Source organism: Quercus lobata, chromosome 7, assembly GCF_001633185.2.
Source record: "Quercus lobata isolate SW786 chromosome 7, ValleyOak3.0 Primary Assembly, whole genome shotgun sequence".
Lineage (NCBI taxonomy): Eukaryota > Viridiplantae > Streptophyta > Magnoliopsida > Fagales > Fagaceae > Quercus > Quercus lobata.
In genome coordinates, this window is record NC_044910.1 from 20,658,899 (window position 1) to 20,683,085 (window position 24,187).

A 24,187-nucleotide genomic window follows, 5' to 3' on the forward strand; every position below is an offset into this window, starting at 1 on the left:
TTTAGGAGGTTGCTGTTGAGTTGTTGGGCTGATGAATAAAGGTTTAGAGCTTTGGACCTATGAAAATCTAGGCCCATTGGAGCCTGCAATATTTTCATCTGAAGCCCAAAAAAACTGAATCCACAACCTACATCTCCCTCAACATCTCCTTGCATTTAGGGGTAGCAAAAAGGGATCCAAACCCATTAATCCACCCCATGGATCTATTATAAATAAGCCTTTTTTTTTTTATTTTTTGAAAGAGAAATAAGCCTTTAAATTTAATATAAAAAAAAAAATAAAGTTCAATATATTATAAATAAGTAATAAAGTGTCTAATTAGAGTTAGCTCTATTTATTACCACGAATTAAGCAATGAGTATTTATTATTAAAAAAAAAATTACTCAATGGGTAACTGTAATTAAAGGTGACAATATTTGGCATGAGCCATGAGTACGAGATGGATTTTTACATGTTAATATTCACTCTAAACATAATAAAAGGGTCAATTATGGATTGGCCTATATGATATGCAATCAACATGAATTGACACGATTAATTATTTATGTCAAAATGAATCAACCCATTTTGACATAACTTGTTTAACTCATATAATTAAATACTTTTTCTAGGCTAGTAAAATACATTTTTATCCAACCCACATATGAATTATTTTTTAAAAATATTAAATAAAAAAATTAAGGGTTAAAATTGAAATTTTGACAAACCCAAAAACCCCTAAGCTTCTATCCAAACAATTGGGGCATGTTTGGTAAGGAATTCCAAAAAAAAAAAAAAAAAAGATGTTTGGTAGGAGATTTCATTTAGGAGTGTTTGAGTTACATTTTTTATTTTAGAATATCTAAACATTGGTTTTAGTTAAGAAAACATTTTCCTCATCATCATCACTTCAACTTTCAAGGATTCAACACAATAGTATTTCTCCCTCAACTCTACCACTTCAGCAACCAGCTCCTTAACCCTCTGGTTTGTTGTAGTGGATGTTGGTGATGGCGTACAGTCTTCCACGTTCCTCGTATGAGTGTCAGATGGGGTTGGTCCAAAGCCTACCCCCTCGGACACGGCCATCTTTCTCTGCACACATGACTTGTGCAAAGGCATCATCAGGCCGCCATAAAACACCTCTCTCACTGGCCTCACCCTGCAATTGTGATCTTGATGCCAATAGCTCTTTCATCTTTGCCTAATACTCACAAATAAACAAGACATGAGTAATGTATTAGCAACAATTACACTAACACATTTGACAACATGAGTAATGTATAATATCTCTCCATGTACTGTCCATATAATACTTACAATGTTTGCTTCCATTTTTGTTGTCACAGTAGTACCATCCTTGTGTGAATACACCACTTCATAAAGCTTTGCTCTCTCTATTTGCCTTCCTTTCCTTTTTTCCTACAACATGTTCATTACATTCGGTAAATTAGAGTGATGGTGTTGAAACACATTTTGTTCTACTTTAAAACGCAAAATAATTTAAGTTTTGTTATTTGTTTGCATGTTACTAATATATAAAATTTTGTTCTTACAAGGAGATCCGCCATCTGGGCATAGCTTCTGGATCCACAAGTATGCATTTCCTCCTGCTTCTTCCACCGTTCTTTATTATCTTTAGACAATTCCTACGAACATTTCAACAAAGTTACTACCAATTACAACAATAGGCTAATATATTTTTCAAGTCCACTATATATAATACTCTTAAACATAGATCATATAAAAGCAAAACATATATAATACTGAAAATATTAATACCATGCCTGGCTTAGAAAACCAATACTCCACCAATATGTGAATTGTGAAATTGATTGGCATCAACCTTTGGCAATTTTAGCTGGAGTAACTCTTCCTTACTAACGCCCTTCATGCAGTACTTCTCCTTCAAATATGCTTTGTGGCTACTCCACATCTTCCCAATCCGTGACAAAGCCCACTTCCTCTCATTAGTAGGTTCAATGCAATTTGCAGGAATTATCCATCACTCCTTCCATGTGTAAAGTTGAGTTAACACACGTCACATTTTCAACATAATAAAAAACTTGCATATTGCTTAGAAAAAGTAAAAAAGAAACTCATTTCAATGTTGCTTTTTAGTCTAATACCTGAATGGCTACCTAACACAGATTCTTGCATTGTTGCGGCACTATAAAGACTAACGAACATAATTAATTGGACACATGGTTGACATTCTAAACAGTGTTCCCAACCACCTTGCCGAAGATCCAACATTTTTTCCAATCGGCTAACCCGCTTTATTTACTTCCAAGAAGAGTTTTTTCCCCAAGGGAAGATGCCAAATGTCATCAAACCTGTTAGGCCCACATTTTTTACATAAATTGTCCGCTCTAGCTGTGGGTACGTCCTCAGTATCTAATACACCACCAACAAGTTGTATCAAATTTTTTTTTTTTTTTTGCTCAACTGGATACAGAAAGAAAAGAAAAGCAAAAACTAAGAGCTAACAAAACTTCCAGGGCACTGCCTGGCAACACTAACTCCAGTGCAATCCATCTCTACAACCTCACATAAATCCACAGGCGGATTTTCATACAAAATAAAATTCAAAGACTGATAGGCGCCCTTCCTCGCAAGTTTGTCCGCGCATCTGTTGGCCTCCCGATAGCAGTGATTAATTCTAACTTGAGGAATCTTAGAAACCAGGTACCTGCAGTCTTCTAACAGAGGCGCAACTGCATTGTTTGAATACTGGGATTTGGCTAACATGTCCACTACAGCCTTAGCATCTACTTCCACTTCAACCATAGCCAAGTTACGATCAATACATAGCATCAACCCATCCCTGATGGCCCAAAGCTCCACCAGTAAACTAGTTGTAACGCCGATCTTCCTAGAGAAACCAACCACCCATCTTCCATACCAATCCCGTATTACACCCCCTCCACCTGCACTACCTGGGTTTCCCAAAGACGAACCGTCGGTATTTAACTTCATCCAACCCATTTCCGGTCTGCCCCAACTTACTAGAGTAGTAACCCGAGTTCGCATGCCATTGGCTGTGCCAGCACAGTAGAAGAACTCCATGGCTTGGTCGGTGATGATCTTAGCTAACCTTGGATTCTGAGACCGCTCCCTGAAAACAATTTGATTCCTATTCTTCCATATGTTCCACACGGCAAAGGAGAAAATGATTTTCCATGAAGGGAAATTTTGATTATGAACTGTGTCTGCTTTCCCATTGATCGCCATCCAATCTTCAATATCTGAGGAAAAAAAATCTCTATCAAAGCCCACTGCTCCCAGCTCATTCCAAACAGCCTTGACTTTCTCGCAGTTCCGAAGGGCATGACCAATAGTTTCAGGCTCCTTATGGCATAGAGGACAAATCGGATCAACATTCACTCCCCGGCCAGCAAGACAATCATTTACTCCAATACTATTATGGTTGCATTTCCATAGGAAAAATTGAATCTTAGGGAGAACATTAAGCTTCCAAATCCAGCCTCCTTTGAACTCTGGGTGCTGCTCCACCCCAACAGCCATACTATAAGCACTTCTCATGTTAAAATCACCCCTTGGTGAGTCCTTCCACATCAATCTGTCCTTGCTACTGGCAGCGAGCGCATAAGGGGTGGCCTGAATCTCCATTTTAATATCTTGGGGAATGACAAAAGGAACCATACCCCAATTCCAACCCTCAAAGGAGGCTATGTCCTTAACTTTCCACTCAGATGCCCCCAGAGGCAGCGGGCCTTGAATCAGCTGCCTTAAAGGACCCTGTTGAGACCAATTATCATACCAAAACCTCAAGTTACTTTCTCTTCCAATCACCCACCTAGAACCATGCCGGAAAATTTCTGAGCCTTTTTTTATACCTTTCCAAGTAGGGGAGCAAGGAAGGCTACTCGGATTCCTGGAATTAACTCTTCGAGTATTACAATATTTTGCCGTCATCACACGGGCCCAAAGGCTTTCCTTTTCGGTATGGAGCCTCCAATTCAGTTTAGTAAGCAGCGCAATGTTTCTGCCTTTTGCGCTTTGCAACCCAAGACCACCAGCTCTCTTAGGTTTAGTTACCTTATTCCAACCTACCCAGTGGATTTTCCTTGCTGCTTCAGTCGACCCCCACAGAAAATTCCGGTTAACTCGATCAATGCCCTCCAGAATTTTGTTAGGGAGAAGAGCACACTGCATGACATAGGCAGGAATTGTTGAGGAAGAGGCTTGGATGAGAACAGTGCGGCCAGCAGGGGATAAGAGGTTAGACTTCCATCCTGCCAACTTTTGCTTGACTCTATCTAGGATGAAGTTAACGTCCAGCGGAGAACCTGGGTGTTTCATGGGAATCCCAAGGTATTTACCTAAATTTGGGGTTGAGGCAAAACCAAGAACGTCGCAAAGCGACTCCCTACTGTCTCTATCCACATTTGGAGAAAAGAAAACCCGAGACTTCGCTTCACTGATAGTTTGGCCAGTTCTACTACAAAATGTATCAAGAGCATCCCTAATGGCGACGCAATTGCCAAGATCAGCTTTGGCAAATAAAACCACATCGTCTGCAAACATAAGATGGGAGAAAGGTAACCCTCCCTGAGAAGTTTTAACAGGATTCCAAACCTTCTGACTGCACTTCCCCTCTATGAGATGACCAAGGTACTCCATGCATAAAATGAAGAGATAAGGAGACAAGGGGTCCTCTTGTCTAATTCCTCTCGACGGAAAGAAAGGTTCGAGACTTCCCCCATTAAAAAGAACAGAGGAGGAAACCGAACACACACAACTCATGATTAGATCAATTAAATCTTGGGGAAGATTAATCTCCATAAGTCTTTCCCGAATAAAACTCCATTCTAGTTTATCATAGGCTTTCTCAAGATCTAATTTAATTGCCATATACCCTACAGCCCCCTTCTTCCCACTAATTGAATGGATTAATTCTTGGACAATGATAGCATTATCTATCCCTTTCCTACCAGGAACAAAAGCTGATTGGAGAGGGGAAACAAGCTTCTCCAGGTAAGGTCTGAGGCGAGCTACAATAATCTTTGTGACAATTTTATAAACTGTATTACAGAGGCTAATTGGCCTATAATTACCGAGAGTTTCCGGACCTTGAATTTTTGGAATAAGCACAATGTGGGTCCGGTTTAGATACTCCGGCATTTTCTTTGAGGCGAAGATTTGCTTAACTTCCCAAATCACCGATTCTCCCACTGTTGGCAAAAAAGCTGGAAAAACCCCGCATGGAGCCCATCCGGGCCAGGGGCTTTATTAGCTTTCATTAACCACAGCCCTGCTTTAATCTCTTCATCAGTTACCCTGGACCACAAACCATCTCTTTCCTCATCATTTAGCCTAATCTGCCCTCTCTGAGATTGACTTGTCTGCCAAGAAGACAAAATATGGGAAGAAGAATAGATATCACAGAACCCCCTACGGATAAACTCCATCACCTCTTCCTCATTGTTAATCCAATCCCCCACCCTATTTTTAATAGCAGTAATCCTGTTTCTATTTCTCCTCACTAAAGTGGAAACATGGTAGAAAGCCGTGTTACGATCCCCTTGCACCATCCAATTCACTCGAGATTTGAGAGCCCAAAGTTCATGCTCTTGATTAAGAATCCCTTCCAACTCTTGAAGGAGAATTTTTTCAAGCTCTAAAAGATAGCTCGAAGGCCTAATAGCAATAGCCCTTTGAATCCCATTCAAGCGAGCTTTAACCCGACTCTTCTTAGAAAAAATATTACCAAACTGAATCCTGTTCCAGACAGTAGCATCCTCAGCAAAATTTTTAATGGCGTCATGGAGATGAGTGGGCTGTCTCCAAGCTTGAGAGACAACCTTTGGAAAGGATAAATCCGATAGCCAGTATTTTTGAAATTTGAAGGGGCGCTCTAAATGGACCCTGTTTAGAGGCCTTGTTTCTAGTAATACTGGGCAATGATCGGAATGGCATCTGGTAAGGTGAGTTACTCGCGCTTCCGGGTATATGAGATACCAGTCCGGATTCACAAAAAATCTGTCTATCCTTTCCTGAATAAGATCCTGAATATCCCTACCGTTAGTCCAAGTAAACCTCGGGCCAGAGAATCCTAGGTCCACCATGTTACATTTATCCAAGCAATCCTTGAATAACAGAGCCCGATTAACACTAACCACTCTACCACCAAACTTATCCGCACCAATAAGGGGTTCATTAAAATCTCCGGCAATGACCCAAGACATATTATGGAGGTCAACTACACTAGAGAGATTATTCCATAAAATACATCTCTCAGCACTCCTAGGACTAGCATACACAGCAGAGAGCATCCAGCTAGAGTTAGAGGAGCGTACCTTTACTGTAGCATGAATTTCTTGCTCCGAGCTAGCCAGAAAAGACACTTCAACTCTGTCTGAGTTCCAAAGGAGCCACAATCCCCCAACTCGACCAATAGTCTCGGTATGGATAGCACCATCAAATGGTAATCTATCTGTGATGTCCCGGGCTCTTGCTCCACCAATGTGAGTTTCAGTAACCACGAAAATAGCTGGATCATGATGCCTAACAAGATCTTGAACATAGTCTTGAAAATTGGGCTTTAAGGCGCCCCTACAGTTCCAGACAATAATATTCATAACTAACAGAGGAATGAAAGACAACAGAAGATCCTCAACTGGAGGGAGGGCCCACTCCTTTGTCTTCTTCAAAATCCATCTGCTCAGCCGCACCATGGCCTATGCCCGGCCTCTCCTTCTCCACCACGATACTCCCACTCGCATTCTGGCCTCCTGCCGCGAGCTCCGCCCTACCTGGGTTAGCTTTGGCATGGGAAAACTCATCTTCCCCACTTTCCACCATAACAGAGCAAGCTCTAGCTTCCATGTCCGCTTGATCTTCTGGTTGCATCTCCTCTTGCCAAGAACGGTTTTGTTGGCCATTAGAACTAGAGCTTGAAGATTGCCCAATAGACTTGGCTTGGAAGTTGAAAGTTTCATTTCCATTTGCACACGGATTATCTACTGAGAATATTTTTTCATTAGTGGCCGCTCCTTTGACTGCAAAGCTGGCTGTTGCTTGTTTAGTCAAAGTTAAAGAAGCCCTATTTCTGGCCATTCCTTTCTTACCCCTAACAGAGGGGCTTAACTCAGTTCTTGGGCTGTTGTTAACCACGTGGGGCTGTCCTTGACTATGGTGTGCATGCTTCGGCCCATTGGAGATTGATTGGACCGCATTGGCCATTTGGGCCTCAAATGGATTAACTTCCGTGGCCCCTTTCCTCTTGCCTTCCCTAAGGGTTGGAATATTAGACCCAAACTTTCCTTCCCCTCTCATCTTTTGTGTGCTCTGATCAGTGGGGACCATTTGCTTTGTCACCTTGTTCCCATTCCTTTTGCGTGTCACCATAATCCACGGACCGTAAACGTCCTTGGCATTGTCCACCAACTCATCCTCGCCTGCCATACACTCATACGCTCCTTTGTCCTTGGACGTGCCCGACGTGGTACCTGCACTTGCAGGAGCATGCACAACGTCGTCTTGGTTCACCGGCGTACCATAATTTTCATCATTCTCCCTCGCCTGAGAATCATATTTCCGAACAACAAAAGGGCAATTTTCACGTCGGTGGCCAATTCTTCCACAAGAAAAACATAGTCTCTGTATTCCTTCATAACACACGGGTTGTTCCTTTCCACCAATGAGCAGCGCTGTGGTAAGCGGCTTACCAACGTCCACCTGAATACATAGGCGAGCAAACCGTCCCCTAGACTCATTAGCTGTATTTGTATCTATTCTTAACACCTTGCCAATCACATTCCCAATGAGTTGGAGAGCTTCTACATGATAATATTCAATGGGAAGCTCATTCAACCTCACCCAAATGGCAACCGACGAGATATTTGCCTCTGCTGGATTAAAGTTTGGTTCCCATGGCCTAATGGAAAGAAAATTTTCTCCTATAAACCATGGACCATTTCTAAGCACAGCTTCACAGTCCTCTCTGACAGAAAACCGGACTAGAAAGAACTCCTTACCAAGGTCCACGCAGTCAAGCTTCCCCACCGGCTTCCACAATGACAGCAAGCGGCCATGGAGGAAAGAAAACCCAACAGTTCTCCCATAAACTTTGACAATAAGACTTTTGCTCCACGGAGACCTAATACGGTTCTTGAGCTCTTTGGAGAACGGAACAGCAACAAGGCCCTCTCTAAGATTGGAACTCTCAGAGTCTGAATCCTCGTCTGCCTCCATTAGTTCAGAAAAGTTAAAAGCTTGAACATACGCACCGGGTATTTCTCCTACAAGCTTATCCCTGAAAGACAGAGGGTGTCTAGCTACCCCAGAGTTCAAAGGAAAGGATGTCAGGCCTTCCCTCATATGGTCCTCGAATCCGGCGTGACTAACATTCTTCACTTTTTTGTTACTGCGAGCTAACTCTGCTTCTTCCTCTCTAGAGAGAATAGGGCCAGCCATCTCAAAGCCACAATTTTGTAGACGTTATTCTATTCTAGACAGTATAGTTGTATCAAATTACAATGATACCAAGACAATGAATTCTCAACAAAAGCATCAATATATTCAGATGGTTCTTTGACCACATCAAAGTTTTTGGCTGAAAGTTTTCAACTATCTTTAAAAGTGATCAAACTAGCCATTAGCTTTCCAATCATTTCTGCATGACAGAACTTGGGAATTTTATTTTAAAATTTCCATATTTGAAGACATTCAAAATAAAAATAGATAACTAACAAAAAGAGGATCCTGTAAACATTATTATACTTTATTAGAGCATTAGCAGTGAAAGTTCTAAAACTCCCAATTTGCTATTTTATAGCATCAAATCACAAAAATTAACATTATTTGGAAGTGTATTTCTAAAAATTTTTACAACCTAGTTATAGTAAGGTTCCACTTCTACAACCTTACTCTAGCAAGTTGTATCATTTAAAATTAATATATCGTCTTCTCTCTTCTTCTCTTCCTCCTCTCTCTCTCTCCTATGATTCCTATCTCTTCCCCCTCTCTCTTCTATCTCTTCTCTATTCTCTCTCTCATAGCTACTCAAGGTCCCAAATCCAGCCTTCTCTCTACCTCTCATTACTCTTTGCTGGTGGTCCTCCTCTCTTGTATTGTGGCTTTGCGATTTGAATTTGGTGGTGCTATTAGGCAGGATTTTTTTATTTGTTTTTGGGTGGCTCACAATGGTGGTGGTAGGGGTTGTGATGGCGGATTTTGGTCCCGGTGTGGTGGTGGGTTTTGGTCCTAATGTGGTGGTGGGTTTTTTAGCGGTGGTTGTAGTGGTTTTGTAGGTTTTGTTGATGGAGGTGGTGGTGGGTTGTATGGGTTTTTTTTCCGATGGTGGGGGTGGGTTTTTTTCACAATGGTGGTGGTGGGCTTTATGGGTTTTGTTGGTGGAGGTGGTGTTGGGTTTTATGGGCAAAGGTGGTGGTAGGGGTGGGTTTTTTTCGTGGTGATGGTGGTGGGTTTTGTTGGCAGAGGAAGTTGCAGTTTTGTGGGTTCCTTTTTGCTGTGGTGGTGGTGGGTTTTTGCCGTGGTGGCAATGGGTTATGTTTAGATTGGTGGTGGTGGTGAGTTTTTGCTGTGGTGGCAATGGGCAGTGGGTTATATGGGTCATTTGGTGGGTTGTGTTTTATGTGGCTGCGGCGGTGGGTGGCTGCGGCGGTGGCTGCGGCGGTGGCTAGTTGTGGAGTGGATAATTGGGTTTTTTTGCCAATTGTTTTAGTTTGAGAGGAAGAGAGAGGTGGGTAGTTTGTAGAGTGGATGCTGGATTTTTTGGCCAAATGTGTGGGTTTGAGAGAAAGAGAGAGAAAGAGAAAGAGAAATGAATAAATAAATGAATAGAATAATAAATAATAAATGTGATGTTGGGTGAATTGTAAAATGATGTGGTAAAAAAAAAAAAAAGGTTTTTAGAGTGTAAGATGGGTTTTTTATAGACTCCTGAATACATTAGCCTTTTCAAACTAGTATTTAGCCAAGCCCACTTAAAAGGTGTGTATATTAGCCTCAATAAACTAGTGCGGAAAACTAACATAAGAATAGTACCTCGCTACAATGAACGAGTCTTCTTCATCGCTACATCAAAAAATAATTTTTTTAATTCATTTTTTCACCTAATTCTTTCTCTTGGTTCAACTCTCACATCTCTTTTCTCTCTTTCATGCAAGTAATTCTTAGGTACTCTCGAAGCACAAAAAATGGTGTTCTCTCTTTTCACATTCATAGTGAATCCACTTATTAAATTCATGAGAGGATGGAGTACAATTTCTCAGTACTCTGGGAGTACTCCTTAAGAATTTTCCCTTTAATGCACCCACCTCTCTCTCTCTCTCATGCACATAGATAATAGGCAATAGTAGATAGGTTTGGGTGGTGGAAAATGGTGGTTGGATCACAAATTGTGGTGGGCGACGGTGGTTGAATTGTGATTTTGGGTTTTGCCTGGGTTGCAATTTAGGTTTTCTGTGCAAACTAGTGTGGCTCGTGATAGGGATGTTGCACTTGAGAAAAGAATAGTGTAAAAATGGTAGCTATAGTATGATATATGAGAAAATAATAGGAGATCCAAACGATTGATTTCATGGGGCATAAGATGATTGAAAGCTCAAATAGTGTAAAGTACTATAGCTTGTTTAGACTCCCACATCTTAATTATGGCTTGATTAATTTTAATCTAAACACACTTGATGTGGAATATACGTGATTAACAAATTAATTTATCTAAGCTCTCAACAATTGCATAGATGAACAAATAAGTGCAATGCTAAAATGGAAAGGGCAGTGAGTAAAAAAATAGTAAACTCAAGATAACATGGCAATGTGTTATCAAAGTAGAAACCGAAAAACTTGGCGAAAAACCTCTCCACGACCCTCCAAGTCGAAATGCTCCACTAGTGAATAAGTTGGAGTACAAAGATACCAAAAAGACCTTCCCAGTCTAATCTACCCAAATTACTTAAGCCCTCCAAGCTCCAGCTACCAACGGAATTCTCAGAGTCTTATCTTCACTAGCTTCCTAGATCCCGCAATACCGTCTAATTGCATTTGCCAATCCTTACCGGCTCTTTTTGGCAAATACCCAATGCTTCCTAAGTTCCAAAATACTTTCTACACTCTGAATATGTGTGGGTTGTATTTGGGTACAAATTTCCTATCAAGGTATAACAATTGGAGAGGGAAGGAGAAGAGACTACAAGGAATGAGTAGCTCTCTCTAACAAGGTAGTGTGTTGTAGAAACCTTTCTAGGGTTTTCTTTTGAATAGCCTCTTTTCAGTTTTGTGGATAATGAGGGTATATATAGTATGAGTGAAGGGTATAAGAGTTACACTTAAAATCATCCAAGCAGAGAGTTTTGCTGGTCACTCGCGGGTTAGCCCAGTCGTGAAGTGACTCATGAAATATAGCCTAGCACTTGACTCTTTAGCTTCCAGCATGTGCTTTTCATGTGACATTTCATGGGTCATCCACTTGTGAGTCAGTTGTAAGCAAGTTGCAAACTTCACTGTCTTGACCAATCTTCACAAACTTAATACTAAACTCATTACAATAAATCCCACAAAATACAAGGAAATAAATTAATGTAATTACAACACTTTTTGTCATAGAATAAATCTAACATAAATGTTATGTGAAATACCATAACTTAACAATGATAAAATATAAAAACCCATTTTTATTTGAACAAGGAAGAAGGCTTTCTAGGAAATTTTGTTTTTCCTAGCGAAAGAAAGAAAGAAAAAGCTGAAGTGAATTTTTGACATGTTATGGAAAGAAAGAGAAAAAGCTGAAGTGAAGGAAAAATTTATGGAAAATTGCGAATGGATTTTGACATTTGATGGGTTGTGCGGTTGCCCCAGTTGGTGTGTTGGTTGTCCTCAGTGAATGTGGAATTTGGGATTAAAAATGTGAATGTTAGAAAATAATACTCATATTCAATTTCAAGTATTGACACCTGCATCTTGAATTAGATGCCCAAGTTGTTGTAAATCTTGTGCAATCTAAGAAAGCTATTAATAACTCATGTGCTACTTTGCTCAATGACTGCAAGTGTTTAGGGAGGTGAATAGATGCGTCGATAACCTTGCTAGAGCGGGCTGTTCTTTTTCTGGAAATTTTGTTGTACTTGATGCACCGCACAATAATGGCTTATGTAATATTTTAAATGCGGATGCTGATGGTTTGTATACTCTAAGGCTTTCAGCCAGAACATCGCCTTTTATGCCTAGTTATTATTAATGCAGTACCCTCTTAACCAAAAAAAAAAAAATTCAAGTATTGAGGCTAATGTATGTATATGAAAACTGTAGAGAGCTAAACTAAAAAAAGTAGAATTTTTTGGGTTACTTTAACTAAAATATTTAGTAGACTAATGCGAATGCTCTAAATGTTTGGAAAATAGATGGTTGTCAATAGATTGAAAAAAAACCAAGAGTCTTGTAATTTTTAGTGATATGTTATATTTTTGTTTGTTAGGAGAACCATAGTTTGAATTCTACCCTTCTCAATACTGTAATTATTGAATTATAATTTTTATATATTAAAAAAAAATGAATATCTTGATGGAGAAATTCAATAAAATTTTCTCAATAATTATAGTAAAAAAAAAAAAAAAGCTTTTATTGCCTAGGATTTTTTAATATTTTTACAAGAAAAAGTTTATGGACATAACAAAATGTCATAATATTTTTGCAATTCTTATTTTTAGTTGTTGTGGATTTTGATATAATTTTTTATTATTTAATTTAATTTTGACCTATTGGTTGATACTTCAACTATTGTAAAAATGTTGTGATATTTTTGTTGTGTTCACATATAACTCTTTTTACAAAGAACTTTCCAGTACTTACAATGTCTCTATCAGCCTACCTTTAAGGTCCATTTGGATAGCGCTTATTTTGTTGAAAACTAAAAATTGAAAATACTGTAACAAAATAATTTTTAAATATATGAATAGTGTCGTGGGGCCCATTTTTAATGAAAATTTTGTTAAAAAAAGAGGTTTGTGGGTCCCGTAAACAGTGCATGGGACCCACTGGACAGCCACTGAATGTGCTTCTCAAAAAAAAAAAAAGAGGCCAGACGCAGGGCGCAAGACGCAATCCAAACGTGTACTTGGTCAAATATTTCTAGATATCATTCTCAGCTTTTATGATCACAAAACCAAGATATCACAAAATCTAAATGAAATTAAAACAGTGACTATAAAACTTCTTTAGAACTAAAAATCGCCTTATCAGTAAACTATAAATCATCAAGATAGGTTGCCAATACTAATATTTCTTATATCAATTAATTGATCGTGTTCCTTCTTGAAAAATATTTTTGGCTCCTATCAGTATTCACCTCTCCATTTTCTTTGTGGAAACAGTCCATCAAACCATCTAATTTCACATGAGTTCTAATATTTTAAGAACTTTTGTCCCCCTTTCCTTTTGGTGCACAAGGAACAATTTCCCGAATTCAAAAGGGTTTTGTTCTATTACTTTAAATAACTTGTCTTGTTGTTGAATCCAGAAAGTGTGCATGCAAGATGGTCATGAAAGTAAAAGTGGGTATCAATGACAACCCGAAACACATGGAAAACCTATAATATTCTCCACTCTCCATGCGTCTACGGAATAATTTTCTCTGGAAAAATGTCATATATATATATATATATATATCCCATGTAATTTCAAACTTTCAATAATATAAAGCTTCAATAAGAAACCTGTTCCCAAGGAAACTGCTATGAAGTTTCATATAAGAAATTGGGGGGGGATCGAGAATGTCGGTACGTACTGTCGGTTTTTCTGTCCTGAGCTTATTGTAAATATATGCTGATGCTGTTATGAGTAGACGTCATGCATGCATGCATGTATATCAATTAACATGCAATATTCTAGAACAGGGTTTAAGTGGAAATTAACAACATTACTGTAATGCTTTTCACTTTGATTTTAATGTGAGGTATATCTGATTCACACTACACTTTTGATTTAGGCAGGTATATATGCGAATGCGAATGCGATCACTCTTTGTCAAACAACAGCTCAAGTATTAGGTTAAAGTTTGATCAAAAGTCAATGTGAGTAACAACTTATGGGAAATTTCCATTCATTCCCTTTCACAAGTATTATATTCACTGTAATTAATATATGACTCCAGTTCGATCGAATATTTAATACTTTACTTTACACATTGATAAAGAATTAAAGTGGACAGATTTCCATTCCGCGAGACATTTACTGAAATTTTTACGAGTCTCCGTATTCCACTCTCCTTTTCTATTGTTTATGATATTTTCTTTCTTTTTTGAAAAAAAATATTATATTATATATTATTATACCTTCTAACTTTAATCTAATATTCAATTCAATATTTTGTTTTATTTTTTTAGTGGCGTAATGTTCAATTTAGTTGTTTTGTTTAGTTCTATATCTAATCTCACCGTTAATTTAGTATTTTCATTTTCCAAAATAATATCGTTTTAGATGAATTTAATAGAATAAATTGAAAAGAAGTGGATGAAATGACTACATTAAAAATGAATGGAAGTTATAGAAGTAAAAATGAAAATAGCGAAACTTAAAAGATTGAATTGAAACTCCAATATCAATTACCTTAGGAGAATAGTTTGGCTTCTTGGCTAATACAGCATTAAGTCTACCCCTTGAAGTTTATTTATTTTTAATTGTTAAAAAAGTTAACAAAAGTATATTTATACTTCAAAAATTGAGGTTTAAAAGCAAAAAGATCACATATATATCCAATATCGTTGTGTAACATGTGCATCCGGACACATTTGGCGTGCAACCCAAAATGGTTTCCTTAGTCCAAATTTGTAACCTTTGGCCAAATAAGCAAACAGTAAATACATGTGACATAAGAAGGCAAAGTTGAACAATTATATGAACGAGAAATTTTGAACATATTAGAGAAAATGTGATCCACGTGTATTCACGTGTCATATATATATTGTTAGAGATATATTAGCCCATTAGTATAGGCCCAAGTCTAATTCTACTTTGTGTGCAAGTCAAGTCTCCTACTTGTACTAAAAGTCTATCAGTCTAGGGTTTAGTCTACTATATATACACATGTTATAATTCATTGTAACACAGGATTTGTACTACACTCTAATATATTATTAATGTAACCCTTTAGGGTTTCCTCCGTAGATGTAAGCCGTTAGGCTGAACCACGTAACCCTCGTGTGTTATTGTGTTTTATACTTTATGTTTTCGCTTCCGCATCTATACTAGCATATTCAACATGGTGTATCAATACTAATATTTAACATGGTATCAGAGCCACCTTCTTGTGGCCATGGTAATCTGTCCTTGCGGTATATTTAAGAGCAATCTTTGTCTTCCTCGGTGTTTTTTTTTCGCTGTGTTCATTTTCTTTGGCTTCCTACTACTGCCGTCAAAACTCTCCGATATAGTCAAGCCACCGTTAGAAGTCGCATCAACACTGCAAGACCATTGCTTTCGTCAAACTACCGTTACAGAGCCAAACTTCATTCAAGGGATCTTTTCAACCTTATCAAATCTCAAGATTTCATCAAACTTCCATCTTGAGTTTGAGAGGGGGTATTAGAGATATATTAGCCCATTAGCATAGGCCCAAGCCTAATTCTAATTTGTGTGCAAGTCAAGTCTCCTACCTATACTAGAAGTCTATTAGTCTAGGGTTTAGTCTACTATATATACACATGTTATAATTCATTGTAACACAGGATTTGTACTACACTCTAATATATTATTAATGTAACCCTTTAGGGTTTCCTCCGTGGATGTAGGCCGTTAGGTTGAACCACGTAACCCTCGTGTGTTATTGTGTTTTATACTTTATGTTTTCGCTTCCACATTTATACTAGCATATTCAACATGGTGTATCAATGCTAATATTTAACACATATAATATTATATTAGTATAGTAGCAACAAAAAAATTGAGTGACTCATACTCATAGTGTTGTTAGGTGTAAAGTTATTAACCAAAAGTCAAATTTTCAATTAAAATGATGTTCTACTATGTATATCATGTTCTCATCAAGGAATGCTTTGATTAAAATTTTTCACTCTTTAAAAGTAGTTGACTACTATTGATTCAGTTTTAGGATTGTTGGACGCAACTACCGTTTTGATGGGGGCTGTTGATTCTTATTAATTACAGACATTACCTGATGGTAAATAACACTATTGCCTTTTCTTTGCACCTACTAAACCAAGTGACTTCTTGTGATGTGTGTGTGTGTTTTGGATGAGAGATCTCACAGTTACCTTGGATATTGCAGTATATTATTAATACATTTTTTATAATTAATTTGATTGTTATAACTTATAACAGTGAAGAATAAATTATTCAAACATTAATTCTCTTAATAAAGGAAAACAAGTTATGTCGTTAAACAACAAAACTCTTAACATATCATTAATATTGTTTACTCAAATTAAGAATGAAATAAGGTCAAATAGTGGATTCTAATTAGTTCAACTTGTAAAACTTCTTGTCGAATGAGAAATTTAGAGTTTAAATTTTGTTTATATACACCAAAAATCAATTGATGTCTTAACCTAACAATAAAGTACAACTATCATGGAGCAAACATTAAAGATTTAAATTCTACCCTATCTACCAAAAATAGGGTCAAATAAGAACAATTCGTCTTCTAATTGTTTGGTTTCTTTGGCAAACTAAGTAAATTACTTACTTTTGCCTCATAAGTGAAAATAGAATAATAACAAGTAAAATTATGAGACTTCAAAAGTTTATATGACAAAATATTATGAGATTAACCAAAAGTAGAATGTCTTTAGTTTTTTTTATATTGTACAAGTTATGTTACTAAGGTAAATGACTTTTGACCCCCATCTCCAACTATCTAGTTAAAAGCTACAAGACTTTTGGCGTACTATTAATATTGTTCACCCAAACAAAAAAATATAATAGGGTAAAAACCAAAACACAAACAATGTTGCAATGTTTTAACTATTTTTTTTATAATTAATTGTTTGGTTTCTTTGCGAATTAAATAAACTAGTCGCTAACCCGTGCGATGCACAGGATAATTAAATAAATATTAAAACTATCCAGTTTTACTTGAAGGTACTATAACTTGAAAATGATAACAAAAAACTTATGCTACATGAATGCAATTCATGTATAGTTAAATTCATTAACATAAAAGTGCTCTTACATTTGCTTTGATATGTATAGAAGACAAAAGAATTACTACACAGTATAAATATATAATTACTCTTAATATAGTGACTTCTTAAAATTAAGTCTCTAACATCTACCTAACCCGTTGTGACTCCAAAAGTTCTTACATGTAGGCATTTTGAACAATCCTTTTTATATGAGATTAGTGAAAAATGTACTTCAAATCATCATCATTATGTGCAAGGATATACCTATAAAGTGGTAATGATATAGAAGATGGACGAAAAACTTTTTCAAATTAGTTAATGAATATAGACCCAGAAAAGTAAATCTAGAAGGCATAATGTCCTCATATTGTAATAAGAAGAGTAATATTATGATAATTGGTGAATGTCAAACGATTGTAGTGGAACTTAGGAAACTAATTTATAGGTTGAAAGTTTCAACTCTCATATTTTCAATTAAGAGGCCATATTTAATTTAAAAATTGCATAAGAAATTTTAGAGCATACTTTTTTTTATAGGAATTTTAGAGCAAACCTTATTTTGGGTTCTTGCATCTATTGGACCTAATTTTCAAAACTTTTATTTCCTACCCAACACTGCAAGTTTGATTACAGAGAAAAAATGTGTATTTTTTTTTTTTTTTTTTTTTTTTTTTTTTTTTTTTTTGAGAATAAATGGCTGAACATGTACCCCATTTATGATAGAAAATTGTTAATTTTAAAAAGGTAAAGGGAAAAACAAAGTGAACATGAAATAAATGGAAGAGGAACATGCTATTATGTCTAAACTGTCGTTTAGATCATCAACCCAAATTGAAACTTAATCCTATTTATAGAGAAGATGCATGCATATCATGCGCATGATATAATAATCCTCAATTTCAAACCAAATTATCAGTGCATTATCACTAATTTTGAAAAATAAACATGCATATTAGACAAAACTCGATGTCAAAAAAGATTCTTAAACCCAAAAAGCTTTGTCCTTTAAATTTGCACTAACGGCTCTCAATTACTAGATAAAAAGGACTGCCAAAGCTTCTATTAAAAGAGTAAGAGAAAAAGAAATTACTCGGTAAAAAACTATAGTGAAGAAAGAAAATATTTAAATTTGAGCTTCCAAAGAACAACACAAATTTCAGTCAATTGTCAAAACAAGGACTCTGCCCTCATTCATACAAATAACAAATAAAACAGTAATAAAACGATGAGTTAGTCTCTATTTGCAACAACCTGAGAATGACTTAGTATGAAATGAAACTCAGCCAACAGTGCTTTTGCCATTCTCATGATCTTGCTGGAGTGTACCTGAATGTGTTCAAAGCAATATTTACTGAGTAATACTACATACACAAACTATTTTACAATATTTTTACAAAATGCTAATGTGGCTTTAGCATTTTCCAAATAGTTATTGTAAATAAAAATGTGATGTTAGTGATAGGTCCCTATTAGAACTAATAAGAATTTGCCAAAGCCATATCAGCAATTTGTAAAAATATTGTAAAATAGTTTGTGTCTATAACATTACTCATATTTGTTTATTGCGTAAACACCCACAATTCGAACTCCTTCTTTGTAAGCCTTTGCCGCACCTCACTACATTGTTGCAAAACATCTGAATGCACTAACAATAAAAGCGTTAGACATTGGGCGGCTCAAAATTGGTTGAATTGGCTTCATTGGCTTGGTGGGTATACTATCAATGGGGTGGTTTTATGCATCTGTACGTTTTTAGTTTAGGATTTTCATAGATCAAATTTTGTAGTCGGGGTTTTCAAAACTTGTGTGAAGGGGTAGTAAAAAATTAAAAATTTTAAAAATAGGTGAAAAATTGTGAGGCCTCGAAAGCTTATGCGTCAAATTTTAGTAAGATTAACAAATAGTCAAACATCTTCGATTTTATAGCATATATAGATTACTTACTATTAAGAGTCTTGTAACTAAATTATTAAACATCTCCCTGATATTTTCAATAAAAACATATAAATTTTAAATCTTATTACCCATGGTAACTATTGAATAATAAAAAATAAAAATAAAAACCCTTACTTTTTTCGGTTAATCCAAAGCAAACAAGTGAAAATGGGAAAGGTAAATTCTGCCGTCAAAACTCTATTGAAGTCGGTGTCGGTAAAAAAAAGAAAAAGGTTGAGATGGGAAAGATGACAAGAAGATGAGGTGAGCCGTTATAGGCTTATAGGCAAAGCAGCAGCAAAGACTTTGGTTCATTTTCAATTTTCATATATGTAGAGAGAGAGAGAGAGAGAGACAGCGATGTGCAAAAGGATTATTATGTGGTGGGGCTTTCTTATTGGTTGGTGCGCCACCTCCACAGTCCACACCCGTGTTTTCATGCAACAAATCAGGCCTTTCCAATTTCTCTACAAGACTCATTTTTATATAGTATAGTTTAGTTTTTGCTTAACATCAATCATCACTACTTTGTAATTTCTTTCTTTCAAGTCTAAACAATTGTGAAATAAGCCTTTAAAATAGACGGTTAACTTTCCCGCAAGTATGTACTCCTTATAGGACGCTTTGCTTTGAATGGAAAGTAAAGCCTTTAATGGAAACAACATATATATATATATATATATATATATATATATATATATATATATATATATTGGAGCATTTCGCTCGCATTCACATGAACCTTTCTTCTCTTCCAATAACCGATACCCTTATCCCAAAACCCCCGCCACCTCTACCGTGCTCTCTCTCTCTCTCTCTCTCTCTATACATACATATATATATATATATATTTTATATATATAAAAAGTAAAACAACCCCAGATCGATGAAGAAAAAGAGAGAACAATATTATATAGGGATAGATAAAGAATGAGAAAAGTATGCAAAATCAGGTGGACCCTTAATAATGATCAGCTTAAGCATTAAGAATTTAGATACTGCTTGAAAAGGATCTTTTTTATTAGTTATAGAGATCGATATTAATAAGCATGTTCCGATAAGATAACACGTAAGATTAATTTACTAGTTAACAGCTCAGCTGAGCTCATCAACATATATATGATTATAATCAAAAGATGTTTGCTTAGTTGGGCACACATGCAATAATTAAGTTCCGTTTGGGCAAAAGATTTTTAACGCTCTTCAAGATCACTATGATTGCAATAGTTACTGTTTTTAAATTGCTTGATTACGCCTGCCCAAGATGGATCTTCTGCACGGATTCAGGGAATATATATATGATCCTCAGAATACGTACTTTCAGGGAATATGATTCACGTGAGTTTTGGTCTTATTTGTTTGGTTAACTACTTTTTTTGAGATTACTATGTCATCGGTACTTTCTTCTCTTTTATGCTAAAAACCTTATTACATATTTTCTATTGCATTTTTTTATACGCACTTCCTTTTAATATCGTGCTTTAATCATGTGGCAGTATGTTTATACACGATGAGTATATAATAAGGAATGTGCGGCTATTATTTCCCTTCATTAATTTAATAGTGCTGCAAAACAACATTAAAAAGAATGAGAAGATTCTTCTGTGCTTCAATAGCATAGTACAAATGCAGTAAATTTAAGTATGTACATGGACAATTTGCAGTACTTCTAAATTTTTCATGGGAAACCAATTATATATATGTTGGTACAACAATAATGCAGACCCTAAGAACCTTTGGAACACCACAAATTTGAAAGTTTTTCATGTATACGAAATTCAAATCATGAAATGATACGTCTCTCTTTTCATCAAACATTCATTAATTTGTGGCCTTAATAAAACCACTTGGAGTAGTGCCTTAAGCCATGCCTCAATGAAAACACAGAAAAATACTGCTCACCTTATTATCGTTGGATTATTTTCCCATTTCCAAAATATCGAAGTTCCAAGGACAAAATATAAATGCGTTTGTGCCTAGATATTTCTAATTGTTGAAAAGTACAGAAGTGATCATATTAATTTCTTGTACAAAATAAAATTGGCAAAAGTTATTATAAATAGCTAAGAAGTTTTTTTTTTTTTTTTTTTTTTTTTGTGTGTGTGAATGAAAAAATGTTTTTTCATTAAAAAAAAAAACAAATATATTAAGACAACCACCAAAAAAAAAATAAAGTGGACTATTAATTAGAGACGGAGGGAATAGGTTATACCAATCTCCGTATATGATCTGTATATAATGATAAATGAAGATTCTTTATCATTTTTTCATATGGAGTAAATAACTGATTAATATGATATGAAATTGGAGCAACGTTTCTATATATATATATATATATTGACCCTAATGTACCGAAATGGTAATAAAAAATAAAAATTCAAGACTATTAGCTAGAGTCTATTGGAAGATCGGTGTAATATGACTTTGAATATTGAATAATCACAATATCAAATAGAGTTTAAATACACAAAAGGAAAGGAAAAAAAAGAAAAGAAAACCCAAATCCACTAATATAAAGAAAGAATAGATGTGTACATGAGAGTATTATGTTCATGAAACCTTTCCTTGGTATGTTCTATATATCAATAAAAATGCAACGTGAAAGGTTTGGACATCATGAATCTATACAGTATCTATGTGTCCAGCAAGAACTTTTTTTTTTCCTGACTAATTTAATTAACCTAGTGGAAAAGACTGGTATTTGAGATAAAAACAACACTATAACCTAAGAATTAAAAAGCAGCGCAGCTATAAATTGCTCCACGCTTGATTTGTAGCTAACTTGTATTTGTCAGTTCAGTAGTCCCAATTAAAGCGATCGAAATCTGCAATGGGGCCAAGTGATGGACCCTCAATAAGGTCATCATAAGATCTGTTATCTTGTTGCTTTGAAACCAAAGACGAAATCTCAGCATTCATGTCTGCAGTGCTAAGTCCTGTGTCTTGTGAGTGGCTCACCATAGACATGGACTGATTTGATGAGAACTGCTCCACCTTGCACTGCCTCTCTAAAATACCTTGTTCATTGACTCCAAATCCATAGTTGCTGCTTGGGATTGATGAACTAGTACCAGTACTCCTCCCTTGGTGCAAATAGCCAGATTGGATTGGATTGGTCGGAAAGTTGAAAGGATATTGATTTGGAAGCTGAGTTTGAGGATATAAACCCTGGTTCGGAATTGGGTTATGGTAGGAAGTGTTTGTGGGCATTTGAAACATCTTCTGGTCTTGTTGCTGTTGCTGTTGCTGATGGTCATTTGAGAAGTAAGAGGAGGATCCTTTGAATGGGAAGTTGTTATTGTCAACATAGCCAGGCTTGTTGTTGTTGGTGTCTGAAAATGAAGGATCCATGAGAGGTGGGAGTGAAGAAATATCCAACAGATCATCCCCAAAAGAGTTCATCCTCAATAGCCCATCTGGGGTTGAGGACAGCTTTTTGATCCCACTATTATTCTTGTGGAAAATTCTGCAGACAACCCATTCATCCTGCAATAAAACGTACAATTAATATCATTCAATTTACTGTCTGTCTTCAATTAATTAGTTAAGAGGTATTCCTCACAGTTTACCAAATAAAAAGCAAAAGTCAATACAATTGGGACCCCACGAAAAAAAAGTTTCAACCAACAGAAAAAATAAAGCTAGCAGATCATGAAGATGGAAAATAGCCATGATGACAATAAAATCTCAACTTTCTTTTGCAGAATCCAAGGTGAGATAATAATATACACGTTACCTTTGCAGTCTTGGGGAGGTTGTAGTAGGAGAATTTGCCTTCAAGTCTGTACTCGTGCATGACCCAGTTTGTTTTCTCTCCTTTTGGAGCTCTCCCTTTGTAGAACACAAGGGTCTTCTTCATCCCAACAAGGCAGCCTTTTCCTTTGTATATCTCTTTATCCTTTCCTGTGGCTTTCCAATATCCAGATTCAGTTGCTCGATTCGTTCGCATCCCTGTTGGATATTTCCTATCCCTCTGGCAAAAGAAGTACCACTCTTTCTCTCCCATCTTCGCTTTCTCTGCAAAACCATGCCAAGATTAATTCACTAGTAGATCGATATTCCAAAACAAAATTAACATATATATATAACCCTTCACATGAATATAAATATAAAGCATACCACTGATATCTCCTGTTGTTTCCAACAGATTCGAAAAGAGAATATATATAACCCTTCACATGAATATAAATATATAGCATACCACTGATATCTCCTGTTGTTTCCAACAGATTCGAAAAGAGAATATATATATGTAGCATACAAATTATGAAAGAAAGAAAGAAGAAGAAGAAAAAACTTACTTGGCAAGTCCCATGGTTCACACTTATTGAGATCAGCTTCACCAATAGCACTTGCACTGAAATTGCTATTCACCACCTTCTCTGTAAGATAACAAGTTATAATCTCCTCATCCGTGGGGTGAAATCGAAAGCCCGGAGGCAAATCGATGAGCTCCTCTCCTTTGTTAACCACGATTGCTTCTTCCATGAATAAAATCTACAGCTGGTACTCGATTTCTATAAATATATAAGGATTGAAAGAATATATAAATCAAATCCACTAGTATTCTCAAGAAATAAAAAACCCAACAAGCTTTAGAGATATATATATCACAAGCCTACACACCAGCAAAAAAATATATATAAAAGGCAAGGCTGCTAAGAAGAAAAACTGAAAGAATACTACAAGAAAAGAAGGAGAGGAAAGGAGATAAGATTTATGGGAAAGAGAGTTTGTACTTGAAAAGGAGAAAAATGAAAAAAGAGCAGTTCAAGAAAGTAGAGCAAAGGGGAAAAGGTAAGCTTAAATAGAGGAGCTTCTTTAACAGCTCATTCATACGATCCGTGGGCTGCAAGACTCTTACTGGGGAAGCCTTAGTTAGAGAGAGAATTTGTTTTTGTGTTTTGTGTTTTGTGATTTTGTATTTTTATTTATTTATTTGAGTGTCCTATCTGGGTGGTTTCTAAACCATCTACCCTGTTTGAAAAGAACGAGAAAATGATAAAAGAAATGATAAAATAAGGAGCTTTCTATGTAGTAGGGGGACCCATGTTTCCTTCCAGAACACCTTTTTTTCAGTTTTCACATTAAATAACAACTTTATCCGCTATATCTTAAACCTAACTTCTAAGAATTTCACTGCATG

At 36.2% G+C, this 24,187-nt stretch overlaps 2 protein-coding genes across 2 annotated transcripts; both read right to left on the reverse strand.

Moving 5' to 3' along the window:
- Positions 1–6,619: 6,619 nt before the first annotated feature.
- On the reverse strand, positions 6,620–8,422 carry LOC115951739. Its single transcript, XM_031068891.1, has one exon. It carries the CDS (start codon positions 8,420–8,422, stop codon positions 6,620–6,622), a length of 1,803 nt encoding a protein of 600 aa, XP_030924751.1.
- A 13,095-nt stretch (positions 8,423–21,517) lies between these two features.
- LOC115954240 (NAC domain-containing protein 87-like) lies at positions 21,518–23,934 on the reverse strand. Its single transcript, XM_031072149.1, has 3 exons — positions 23,343–23,934; positions 22,778–23,058; positions 21,518–22,527 (listed from the first exon to the last, which is right to left on the reverse strand). The coding sequence occupies exons 1-3, from the start codon at positions 23,527–23,529 to the stop codon at positions 21,838–21,840; spliced, it is 1,158 nt and encodes a 385-aa protein (XP_030928009.1). The 5' UTR covers positions 23,530–23,934; the 3' UTR covers positions 21,518–21,837.
- Positions 23,935–24,187: the final 253 nt, after the last annotated feature.